The following is a 12,360-nucleotide window of genomic DNA, read 5'->3' on the forward strand; positions in this document are numbered from 1 at the left end:
CTTGCTGCCCCGCGCCTGCATCCATTATGTCACTAACGGGGTGGAACGGGATTCTTCTCTCCCACTCCCTCCTTTTTAACCAGCTGGACTTAATCTTCAAACTTCCCCTCCTTACCTGTTCTGTGATGCTGAGTTACAGTTCGTTCAGGAAGGGCAGGAGGGAAGCTCGCTGCTTCCCCTTTAATTTCGAAATTTAAGAATGAATGAAGGGACGAGTTGGTGCCCTCGCCATCGCCAACGGTGGCCAAGGATTGGGGATCGTTATAAACTCCGTGACATGTTTGTATCTGCTTCTCCAATCAATTGCGGTCATTATCCTTGCTGAGGCCGTGGCAAGTTTTACGGGCACGGGTTGCTTTTCACAGAAAAGTTAAAAATTAAAATTAGTGGTTTTTTTTTAAAGGTTAACCCCCTTCCCACTCAGTGGGGGCGGGGAGGCAAAGCAGCCTCCGGCCCCCGCGGCCCCTTGCAGGGACGTTGGCTGGGTCGTTGGCCGGGACCCAGCGTCCGGGGGCGGGGCGAGGCGAGGCGTGGGCAGGGCCGTCGCGGCTTTGCGCGCGGGGCGGGGCAGGTGGCGCTGCGACAGCGGCGGCGGCGGCTGACAGAGGCGCGGCGCGCGGCCCGTCGAGCGCGCCAACGCGGTCCCCGCCGGAGCCGCGGCGTCCCCGGTGCGGCCCTCAGCCCCGCTCCGACCCCGCATCCCGCCGGCTCCAGGATGGGCGCGCGCGCCTCGGGCGGGCCCCGGGCCCGGGCTGGGCTCCCGCTGCTGCTGCTGCTGCTGCTCGGGCTGCTGGCCCCGGGCGCGCAGGGGGCGCGGGGCCGCGGCGGCACCGAGAAGAACAGCTACCGCCGCACGGTCAACACCTTCTCGCAGAGCGTCAGCAGCCTGTTCGGCGAGGACAACGTGCGCGCCGCTCAGAAGGTGGGCGCCGGGCTCGAGCCTGCGGTCACCTTGCCCCGGCCGCCGCGCACCTGGCTTCCGGGGCCGGCCTGGGCCGTGCGCGGCCTCCGGGGCTGCCTGGCGGCGGGGAAAGGGGAGAGGGGAGGCCGGCCTGCGCCCCGGGGCCTGCCGCCTGCGGCCCCCGCCGCCCCCGCGCCAGGCGGTGGACGGGACCGGCGGCCGGTGCCCGCCCGCGTCGGGGGCGCAGGGCCTTGGGCGCCCTTTGCTCAGCGCCCCGCACTTCTCCTTGGACCTTGAGGGCTAGCGCGGCGCGGCCCGGGCGGCCCCTAGGCTGTGCTAACGCCGGCCGCGCCTCTCATTCATTCATTCAGCGCGTTTGAATGAGCACCTACTATGAGCCAGGCGCCGCGCGGGCTGCCCAGGGGGCGCCCTGCCCTCTCCCCAGCAACCCCGCATTTCTGCTAGCCTCACACCGACCCACTTCCCCTGAGCACCTTAGGCCTTCCTCCTAATGCTTTGAAGATATTTGGGCCTTTTTTTTTTTTTTTAACTTTACAAGAAAAGAAAGGGGAGTAGTGCGGTCTGCTGTGTTGCTTTGGCAACCTAGCCTAGTAACCTTCGTGAGCTCCTGTGTGCTGCCCCTTGATTTGGCAGCGTTTTTACTTGGGAGCTTTTAGCAACCTGCAGACCCCTGTGTGTTGAGCGCCCAGGAGGAGCGCGGGAACTTCTCCCCACTCCCTGCTTTGCCCTCTGGAGCCTGCGGGCTTCATTCTGGGCCAAGTTCCCTGAGAAAGAGGAAGTGAATGAGGGACAGTTGCATGTGGTAGTGTGGTCCCCTGAGCGCAGCCCTTGCTGTTCCTCCTGTTAATTTCTTTGCTCTAAGCTAGCCCTGGGGTTTGGAGCTCAAGTTCTGGCTTTACCGCTTGCAAGCCAGCTGGCTTTGCACACGTGGCTTCATTTCTTTGAGCCTCAGTTTCTTTATCCTTTAAAAGGGGCTAATCATAATATCCCCTTCATTAGGAGGTGGTAATGGTGAATCGTTGGTGCCTTCCTGGCCCAGAGTAATGGCGGAATCAGTATCAGCTAACCCTGGCCAAAGTGCAAACCCACATTGCTTAGCCCTGTGGGAGGGACTTTGAGGGTGGAAAAAAAAAAAAAAAAGTTTTCTGGTGCTTGAGATGGAGGGGGAAAAAATTAAAACCCAAATCAGATTGGCTGGATATTCTTATTGGGTGAAATGAAAAGATTAAGTTAGTAGGAAAACTGTGACTTCTGACCGCCCTCTCCTGTGGGTGTGCAGACACTACTTGTGAAGGTTGTGGGTTTTGCAGGGAGAATATGACCCAAAACCTGAGTGCAAAAAGATTCTCATCCTGTCTGCCTGGGCATAAAGGGTGCGAGCAAGGTGAATTTGCACTTCCCTTTGAAGGCCAAAATCTTTTGTTTGGGAGCAAAAATCCTGAAAGTCTGACTTGTGCAGGTTTAAGCCCAGGCAACTTACGTTTCAGGGGATGATCCTAGGGGGAGAATCTAAGTTCTATGGGCATGAAATACAAAATGACACTTAAAGGCCTAACCTCTGGGTTGGGATCAGTAAGACAGCTCAATTCTGGCAAAGAACCTGGGAATCTCAAGGTCAGAATTCTTTCTGGGATAAACCAGGGTTTGTGCCTTCCGTAGGGATAATACAAATTTGTTCGTGGCTGGAAATGTGTGGAGTGCTTTTATAGATAGAGTAACTCAATTCTAAGAATAACCCTATGAGCAGGTACTGTTAATGTGTTCATTCTATAGGTAGGGAAACTGAGGCACAGAGTGGTGACACGCATGGCTTTAAGTCAAACCGAGTGGCAGAGCTGGGAATTGAACCCAGGCAGAGTGGGCCTGGAGTCCACACGAACCTACCCAGGTCTTCCTGCCTCACAACCCTTTCTGGTTCCCCCCATCAAAGCAGCTTCTAGAATGACACTGGCCTGACATTTCTTGCCGTGTGTAACCCAGACTGGCCAGGCTCGGGGGAGACTGTTCTGTTACTCTTAATTAAACAAAAACTGCGTCTGCTGGCAACTGTAGTTTTCAGCATGCCTGGGGTTACTAATTGGAGCCAGACCGGCTTGGTGGGTTGTGAAGTTTGAGGGTGTTTAAAGACACACCTCGTATTTTAATCTAGGCTGTGTCTAGAATAAACCCATGATGTTCTGGTGTGGAGCATGGGCCTTGCTGTCTAACAGACATGGGTCAGAATCCCTAGCTCTGTGATCTTGGGCCAATTGTTTGACCTCTCTGTCTCATTTGTACAGAGAAGATGAATTAGAGGGTTGAATGCGATTAGCCAGGTTGTGCAATACCAGGTACTGAATAAGCATTTAGTAAAGGGTAGAAGGTATTTATTATATAAGAAACGGGTTCATCTGGTAAGAAAGTGATCGACTCATTTATTTTTTTTAAATTATTAAGCAACTTTTACATGAGTGTTCATAGCAGTGCTTTGCACATTAGCCAAAAAGTGGAAACGACCCAAATGTTTATCAGCTGATAATGGATAAACTGTGGTCTGTGCAAGCAGGAAGCCAGACACCAAAGGCCACGTGTCGTATGATTCCATTTGTATGAAATATCCAGAACAGGCAAATCCATAGAGACTGAAAGTAGATAAAATGTTTGCTAAGGGGAGGAGGGAATAGGGAGCGACTGCTGAATTGATAGGGGGTTTTTCTTTTGGAGGCAATGAAAATGTTCTTCTCTACCTAGGCAGAGATCGCGGTTGCACAACAGTGTGAGTGTACTAAATGCCACTGAATTGCACACTTTTTAAAAATGGTTGATTTTATGCTATGTGTATTTTATAACAATTTTTAAAAATTTCTTAAGCCCCTACTCTATGAGCGCAAGCCAGAAAAAATGGCCCCTCCTGTGGACCTTTCATGGGACGGGCAATAATAGTTAAGTCAGATACATAAAACACGATTATTTCAGAGTGGTAAGTGCCATTACGGAAATAAGAGAAGACCATGTAATCATAATGAAGAAGAATCTTTGTTTAAGCTTAATATGTGTCTGCACTGTTCTAAGAGAGAGGCCCTGTTATGACCTTCCGTTTTACAGATGAGGACAGCAAGGCATGGAAAGATTGGATCTCTTGCCTCCGGTCCAACTAATCAGTGGGAGAGGGCTGGGAGTGCCCACGCTTGTAACATCTGCAGAATTGGAAATAAGTGGAATAGAGTGGCCAGGGAAGTGAGCTGGATGAGAAGGAGGTGGAGGGACAGAGCATGCCAGGGAAAGGGAACAGTATGAGCAAAGGCCCTGTGGTGGGAATGGGTTTGGTGTATGAGGGCAAGGGAGGGCCTGTTGTAGGGCTGTGACAGACTGAGCAAGGGACAGAGGGAGACAGCCATGTCATGCAGGACCTAGGGTTTAACAAAACAGGCTCAACAGTGATGCAAGAAAGGCCTTGTGTGGGGCCAGGAGAAAGGGGTTGAGTGCCCTACCTGGAGGCATTGGGCAAGGGGTGGAGGAAGGGACATGAGTTGGGTCTGGGAAGATGGGTTGGCGGGAAGGAAAGGGCTGGGACGAGGTTGGGGCACAGCTCACAGGTTGGCTGCATTGGGGTGTGGATCTTGGGGAGCACAGGGAGAAATTACAGCTGGACCCGTGTGGTGGGAACATCTGAATGCTAAGCTGAGAGCTGGTGTTTTTTTCTTACTCCTTTGCTTTTTAGTTTTTTTTTTTTTTTTTTTTAAGAAGCTTAACATTTGTAGGTTTTTGTTTTTTTTTAAATAAGGCCACAGTTGCATGGAATGCCATTTCAAATAGTTCAAAAGTTAAAAAAAAAAAAAAAAAAGGAATCTGCTTGCCACTTCTAACCCCATCTCCATTCTCCTTCCCAGAGCAGCCAGATATTCTGAGCATACAGACAGATCCTGCCTCTTCATGGGTTTTTTGTTTGTTTTTCATTATGCATGCTGTTCTACTCTTCTTCTTCTCCCTCTCCCTCCTCCTCTCTCCTCCTCCTTCCTCTTCTTTTTTAATTAATAAATTTTGGGGACCAGATCCTATTGGTACATAAAAGTTTGATTTTTTCTTTTTGGAGGGCTGCAAAAAGCAAACTATCATTCAGGATGTACCATAACTTAACCCACCCCTGATAGTCAATATTTTGTCTTTTGCCCCTCCAAACCTGGCTGCAGTAAAGGTTTGCGTATAGAGATTGTTGCATGTGCACATAGACGAGTTCATCTGCAGACTGTTAGAAATGGGATTGATGGGGCGCCTGGGTGGCTCAGTCGTTAAGCGTCTGCCTTTGGCTCAGGGCGTGATCCCAGAGTCCTGGGATCGAGCCCCACATCAGGCTCCTTCGCTGGGAGCCTGCTTCTTCCTCTCCCACTCCCCCTGCCTCTGTTCCTTTCTCTCGCTGGCTGTCTCTATCTCTGTCAAATGAATAAATAAAAATCTTAAAAAAAAAAAAAAAGAAGAAATGGGATTGATGAGTCAAAGGGTCTGTGCATTTACAAATATTTAAATTGAATTATAGTTGGTGTACTTTTCTGCATGAGAAATATAAAACATAAAGGGGGCGCCTGGGTGGCACAGCGGTTAATCGTCTGCCTTCGGCTCAGGGCGTGATCCCGGCATTACGGGATCGAGTCCCACATCAGGCTCTTCCATTGTGAGCCTGCTTCTTCCTCTCCCACTCCCCCTGCTTGTGTTCCCTCTCTCGCTGGCTGTCTCTCTCTGTTGAATAAATAAATAAAATCTTAAAAAAAAAAAAAAAAGAATTTCTTAAAAAAAAAAAAAAAAAAAGAATCGTTATACCCCGAACGCACCCGTGTCAGCAGCACGCAGATCTAGAAATGGATTGTCCCAGGCCCTCTACCCCCCAACCCAAGACAACCACTCTCCTGACTTTGACAACATAACTTAGTTTTGTCTTTACACACAGTTCTAATTCCATGTACACTTTAAAAAAAAAAGAAAAAGATTGTATTTATTTGTTTGAGAGAGAGAGAAAGAGAGAGCACGCCCAGGGGCAGAAGGAGAAGCAGACTCCCCACTGAGCAGGGCTCAATCCCCTGGATCATGACCTGAGCCGAAGGCAGACGCTTAACCAACTGAGCCATCCAGGCATGCCATATACACTTTGAATACTGAGAGAGACTGATGGTTTGTTTTCCAAAGAATGATGCCAGTTTCTAGTACCAAACACGTGAAGTCTGGCTTCCAAACCTTCTCCAACGAAACGTGTCATTAAATTTTTGGTTTTATTATGTTTGAGATAGATGGTCCTTTCACTTATTCAAAATCCTTTGGGCTTTTCTTTTCTGGAACCTGCCTTCTGTCTTCTTTGCCATTTTTCTATTGAGCTGTCGGTCTTTTATTTTTGTTTTCTAAGAGGCTTGCATTGTTAGCTGTTTGCAAAAAAGTATTTTGAGCAAAATAACTCTGACACTTTCCAGTCTTTTTTCCCCACCACGTGGGAATAGCTTTACAGGGGTGTAACTGACATGACCCTTCAAGAGACTGCACCTATTTAAAGTGGGGTGAAAGTGTCCAAAAGTGGGCAAGCTGATACATTTTGACGTGTGTACCTATGAAAGCATCACCGCCATCAAAGTGTTTCCTCTAACTTGTTATTTTGAAAAATTTTGAAGTACAGAGCAGTTGAAAGAATAAGGAACATCTAGAAACTCCTCACCTGGCCCATCGATGGTTCACATTTCCCCCAAACTTGTTTTTCTCTTTTTCTTTGTGCACACACCACGCACACACACACACACGCAGGCGCACGTACACATGCATGTACACACGCAGCACATAAACACACACATACAGCACGTGCACGCACTCCTGTGCCCGTGCACACGCAAAGGCATGTTTTTTCTTCATAGAAACATTTGAAAGTGAGTTGCAGACATCATGACACTTTCTCCTACAGAACCACATTACCATTGTCCACCCCCCCCCGAAAAAGCTTACATTTAGTACAATAAAAAATCATCATATACAGTCCATATCTACATTTCCTTTGTAGCTTTCCAAAAAATCTAATGTGTAAGCAGGCATTGCTCACTGCATTTGGTTTTTATGTCTCCTTCGTGTCCTTTAGTTTGTCAAAGTTCCCTCACTTTTGGGGGGATGTGGAGAGCTTTTCTGACATTGCCATTTTTGAACAGCACAGACCAATGGCCTTTCTTCCCCCTCGCTTTGGTAACAGCTCTATGGAGCTATAATTTAGGTACCATACACTTTGGTCATGGAAAGTTCAGTGGTTTTGAGTATATTCAGAGAGCTGTACGGCCGTTACCACAATGGATTTCAGAACGTCCTCTTCACTCCAGAAAGAAACCCTGACCCATTAGCCGTCATTCCCCTTCCCCCCATCCCTAGACAACCCCTAATCTGCGTTCTGGCTCCATAGACTTGCCTATTCTGGACGTTTCACGCAAAGGGAGTCACACAGTGTAACTGGCTGCCTTCAAGATTTGTCCACAGTGTGGCCTGCGTCCGAACCGCATCCCTTCTTAGGACTTTATTTATTCATCGGTTGATGGATATTGGGTTGTTTCTACTTTTTGGCTTCTATGAATTATGCTACCGTGAACGTTCACACATGAGGTTTTGTTTTGTTTTGTTTTTTTAAGAGAGCGAGTGAGCGCACAGGCAGGGGAAGCAAGCAGGCAGAGGGAGAAGCAGGGAGCCCAACGGCAGATGCTTCACCGACTGAGCCCCCCAGATGCCCCCATGTACAAGTTTCTATGTGAACAAGTTTTATGTGAACACATGTTTTCAACATTTGGGGTATACACGTAGGAGTGGAATTGCTGGGTCACGTGGTAACTGACATTTCAAACAACCACTGTACAGACGCACCATTTTGGCATCTCACCAGCAGCGTGTGACAATCCCCACTTCTCTACATGCTTGCAAACCCTTGTCACTGTCTTTTTGATTACAGTCATCGGCAGAGGCTGAAATGGTATCTCACTGTGGTCTTGACAGACCACTCTCTTCTTTTCTTTCTTTCTTTCTTTCTTTCTTTCTTTCTTTCTTTCTTTCTTCCTTCCTTCCTTCCTTCCTTCCTTCCTTCCTTCCTCTCTCTCTCTCTTCCTTTCTTCCTTTCTTTCCCCTTCTTTCTTCCTTCCTTTCTTTCTTTCTTTCTTTCTTTCTTTCTTTCTTTCTTTCTTTCTTTCTTTCTTTCTTTCTTTCTTTCTTTCTTCTTGATTTTATTTGTAAGTAACCTCTACTCACAACGTGGGGCTTGAACTCACAACTCAAGAGTCGCCTGTTCTACTGACTGAGCCAGCCAACAGTCGTTTCCTGAAATGTCCCGTGCTGTGTGTTGTCTGATCGTTCCCTCGCGGTTAGATTGAGGGCGTACATACCTATCTGGCAAGATTTCTACGGACCGGCCCTGTGTGCTTGCCTTGGAGGCACATCAGGGTCCTTTCCCCTCTCTGATTCATTTGTGATCTCTGTGTCTGTCCCAGTATGTTTTGTTCATGCGATCTTTGCATTCGGGGTGTTCTTCACATGCTCGGGCAAACTCGAAACTGCAGAAACTTCACTCCTTCTCTCGCTTGCTCAGCAAGACATATTTGCTGATTTTCCCTGGAGCCGGTTCACATGAACCAGTGGGTGACGGGGGTGAGATTGGGATGCAGGATGGCGTCCGGAGGCAGGTGTCTGGGCCTCTCTGCTGCAAGAAGAGGGATAATGAAATCCTGGCTTGAGTAATTTCGTCCCTCCCACAGGGACAGCTGCAGGCCTCCTGAGTCTGTTCACCTGGGTCTCCCTTGTTCTAACTTTTCATCCTGAACATTGTGCAGCCTGCACAAAGGGAGAAAGAATCTTGTAATGAATCCCGCACCCATCACCCACAGCTTCTATCAACCTCCTGCCATTCTTGTTACTTTTATCCCCTTGCCAAAAACGACGTTTAACCTGCACTAGTATTTTAAAGCCAATCTAAGACATAGTAGTTAACCTGAGAATACTTTAGTCTGTATCTTCGACAACAAAAACATGGACCACAAAACGCACGGCTCACGGCAGTATTCTGTAGTGACTAACCCCAGTCCATTTTCCAGTTTTCTTGACAAACTCGAAAGGTCTCCGACAAAATTGCTTCCTTCGCTTTGGGATCCAAACAAAGTTTACCCTGCATTTAACCCATGTCTCTGTTAACTCTCTCTTTTAAAAAAAATATCTTTAAGGGGCGCCTGACTGGCTGAGTTAGTGGACCATGGGACTCTCGATCTCGGGCTTATGAGTTCAAGCCCCACCTTGGGTGTAGAGATGACTTTAAAAAAAATCTTTAAAAATAGATGTATCTTTATTTTTTAAAGAACAGCTTTAGATTTACAGAAAAATTGAGAGGATGGCACAGAATGCTCTCATACCCTGCAGCCAGAGTCCCCTGTTGGGAACGTCCTACATTCTTACAGCGCATTTGGTACATGAACGAACCAGTATTGATAGATTATTAGTAGCTCAGAGTCCTTAGTTTTTACCCAACGCCCTTTTTGTGTCCGAGGATCCCATCCAGGACAGCACGCTGGATCGAGCTGTCCTCGAGCTGGGCAGTTTGCAGGAGCCCCGGTCAGGGATTGTGCAGGATGCCTGTCAGCTGCCATGGGTCTGATGTTTTTCTTGGGTTGAGATGAACACGGCTGTGGGTTTGGGGCGGAAGACACGTGAAGGGCGCAGACTCTTGGCCTGATTCAAGTTGCCTTAGTTTGAAGGGCTCTGTCCCTCTCTCACTGCTGGTTGCGTCCTGTGATGGACAAGCCGGCCCTCATCCTGGGGCGAGTCTGTGTCTGCACTGGGCATGTGCACCGCTCCAGGCTCCGGGCTGCGGTGTAACCCCCGTAGTAGTGGCTTGGGGCTGCCTGAACAGGGCCACACTGTGCAACTCCAACAATAGGAATTTACTAGAAATCTGAGACCATGGTGTCAGCAGGGTTGATTCTTCGAAGGCCTCTTTCCTTGGAGTGCAGACGTGTCATCACGTGGCCCTCCCTCTGTGTGTGTCTGTGTCCCGATCTCCTTTTTTTTTTTTTTTTTTTTTTTTAAGATTTTGTTTATTTATTTGAGGGAGAGAGAGACAGTCAGTGAGAGAGGGAACACAAGCAGGGGGAGTGGGAGAGGAAGAAGCAGGCTCCCAGCAGAGGAGCCTGATGTGGGGCTCGATCCCAGAACGCCGGGATCATGCCCTGAGCCGAAGGCAGACGCTTAACGACTGAGCCATCCAGGCGCCTCTCCTCTTTTTAAAAGGACACGGGTCCCATTGGGTTAGGGCCCACCCTAGTGATCTGGTTTTACTTTACTTACCTCTCTGGAGACCCTATCGTTAACTCCAGTCACAGTCTGAGGTCCTGGGAATTTGGGCTTCAAGGTAGCGATTTGGGGAGAGCACAGTTCACCCCCTCAGGGCTCCCGTGTCTTTGCCAGGTGAGGTGGGTTAAGGTGTCCTACATCTCGGGAGCAGTAGCTAATGCAACAGTGTGCCCACAGGCAGACACGAGTTTGCCCAGTGCATGGTTAAGGAGCCAGGGGGGCCCTTCCCTGCTTTCAACCTCTCCTGCCCCGGCCGGTTTTCAGGATGGGCCTGTTCTTCCTCCTGAGCAATGCCAGTCCTGCTTGGGCAGGAGGATTTCCCAAGGATGACAGGTCTCCAGGCACCTGCCCGGAGACTTGCATGCCTAGGCGCTGTGACAGAAGCATCCTAAGCAGCTCCAACGCCTGGGCACCTGGTGCGTGCCGGCCCTGTGCAGAGGCCTTTCCAGGTTACAGTGTCCAGTCCTGTCTTGGCCCCACTTGACAGCTGACAAAACGGAGGCACAGAGAGTTTCAGTGCCGTGAGCACTGGTGCCCCTTCTTTCCAAAACAGCTGCTTCCTCACACCCTTTCTGGAGGAGCAGTGCCATCTCAAAGGCCCCTTACCCTCTTCTAGAAAAGCCTAGGGCCCTTTTTCCTTCATTCAAACAAATTATAAAAAACTGCTACCCAATTCCAGACCAACATGAACGAATCATACATCCATTATGCGACAGGATGGGCGAAACAGGGCATATCTGTAAAGTGGAATGCTGTGTGGCCATGAAAAGGGATGAACTCCGGGTTCCTGGCACAACATGGGAAATGTCATTGTGAATGAACGAAGCCGGACACGAAAGGTCATCATTGTATGATTCCGTTTGTATGGAAAGTCTAGGAAAGGCAAATCTGTGCAGATAGACATATTAGCGGTTGTCTAGGTTGGGGTGGAGGGATGGGGGTTTCTTTGGAGGTGAGGACCATGTTCTTTTTTTTTTTTTTTTTTTAAAGATTTTATTTATTTATTTGACAGAGAGGGAGGCAGCGAGAGAGGGAACACAAGCAGGGGGAGTGGGAGAGGGAGAAGCAGGCTTCCCACCAAGCAGGGAGCCCGATGCGGGGCTCAATCCCAGGACCCTGGGATCATGACCTGAGCCGAAGGCAGACGCTTAACGACTGAGCCACCCAGGCGCCCCTGATGACCATGTTCTAAAATCAGATTATGGTAATGGTTGTGTAACTTTGTAACTTGGTGACTATTCTAAAGACCACCCAACGGGACCCTTTGAAGACATGAACTTAATGGTATGTAAATCGTATGCCAGTAAAGCTCTTTTTTAAAAAAGTTTTGTTTTCATTTTTGTTTTTTAGAAAGAAAGGGGAGTGGACAGAGGGAGAGGGAGAGAGACTCCCAAGCAGACTCCCCACTGAGCACAGAGCCCAACGCTGGGCGCAGCCCCACAACCCTGAGATCATGACGTGAGCCAAAAATCAAGAGTTGGCTTTTTAACCAACTGCACCACCCAGGTGCCCCTAAAAGAGGAGTTTGAATTAGACCATTACCAACGGCCTTCTACCTGGGTCCAGAAGCATCCTGCCACCTCCCTCCACCGACAAGAGGGGCAGCCACCCTCTCTTTTCTGTGACACGTATGCTTCCTTCTGGCATTCTCCACACAGTCTTTCCATTTATGTGTGTATGTGTCTTTTTGTTTTTATTTTGTTTTTTTTAAGTAGACTCCACACCCAACGTGGGGGTTGAACTCAGGACCCTGACACCAAGAGTCACATGTTCCACCAACTGAGCTAGCCAGGTGCCCGGGCTTGTTGTTGTTGTTGCTGTTTTATTCCTGGCTCTTCCTCTTTTTTTTTTTTTTTTCCCTTCCATTTTAAAAGAGCTTTATGGAGGTATAGTTCAAGTACCAGACAATTCCTCCACTCAAAGTGGACCATTCAGCCCTCGCTAGTCTGTTCAGAGTTGTACAGTCAACACCACAGTCCGTGGTAGGACGTGTACCTTCTAGCTGTCACAGCCCCTGGCAGCTGCCCGTCTACTTTCCATCCCTATGGCTTTGCCTCTCCTGGACTCTTCAAGCAAATGGAACCGTTCGCTCTGCAGTCTCTCGTATCTGGCTTCGTTCCCTG

The 12,360-nt window shown here is 49.0% G+C and overlaps 1 protein-coding gene across 2 annotated transcripts in view; it reads left to right on the forward strand.

Moving 5' to 3' along the window:
• Nucleotides 1–575: 575 nt before the first annotated feature.
• The window catches only part of BRI3BP (BRI3 binding protein), a 28,266-nt gene continuing 16,481 nt past the window's right edge, over nt 576–12,360 (forward strand). The window contains exon 1 of one of the 2 annotated variants that reach the window (XM_045779066.2): nt 576–922. In XM_045779066.2, the coding sequence (XP_045635022.1) occupies nt 716–922 (207 nt within the window). In that variant the 5' untranslated portion in view covers nt 576–715. The remainder of the gene's footprint in view (nt 923–12,360) is intronic. The other variant, XM_045779071.2, reaches the window with a different exon arrangement.

Source organism: Ursus americanus, chromosome 30 (assembly GCF_024610735.1).
Source record: "Ursus americanus isolate L20-20 chromosome 30, mUrsAme1.1.p, whole genome shotgun sequence".
NCBI lineage: Eukaryota > Metazoa > Chordata > Mammalia > Carnivora > Ursidae > Ursus > Ursus americanus.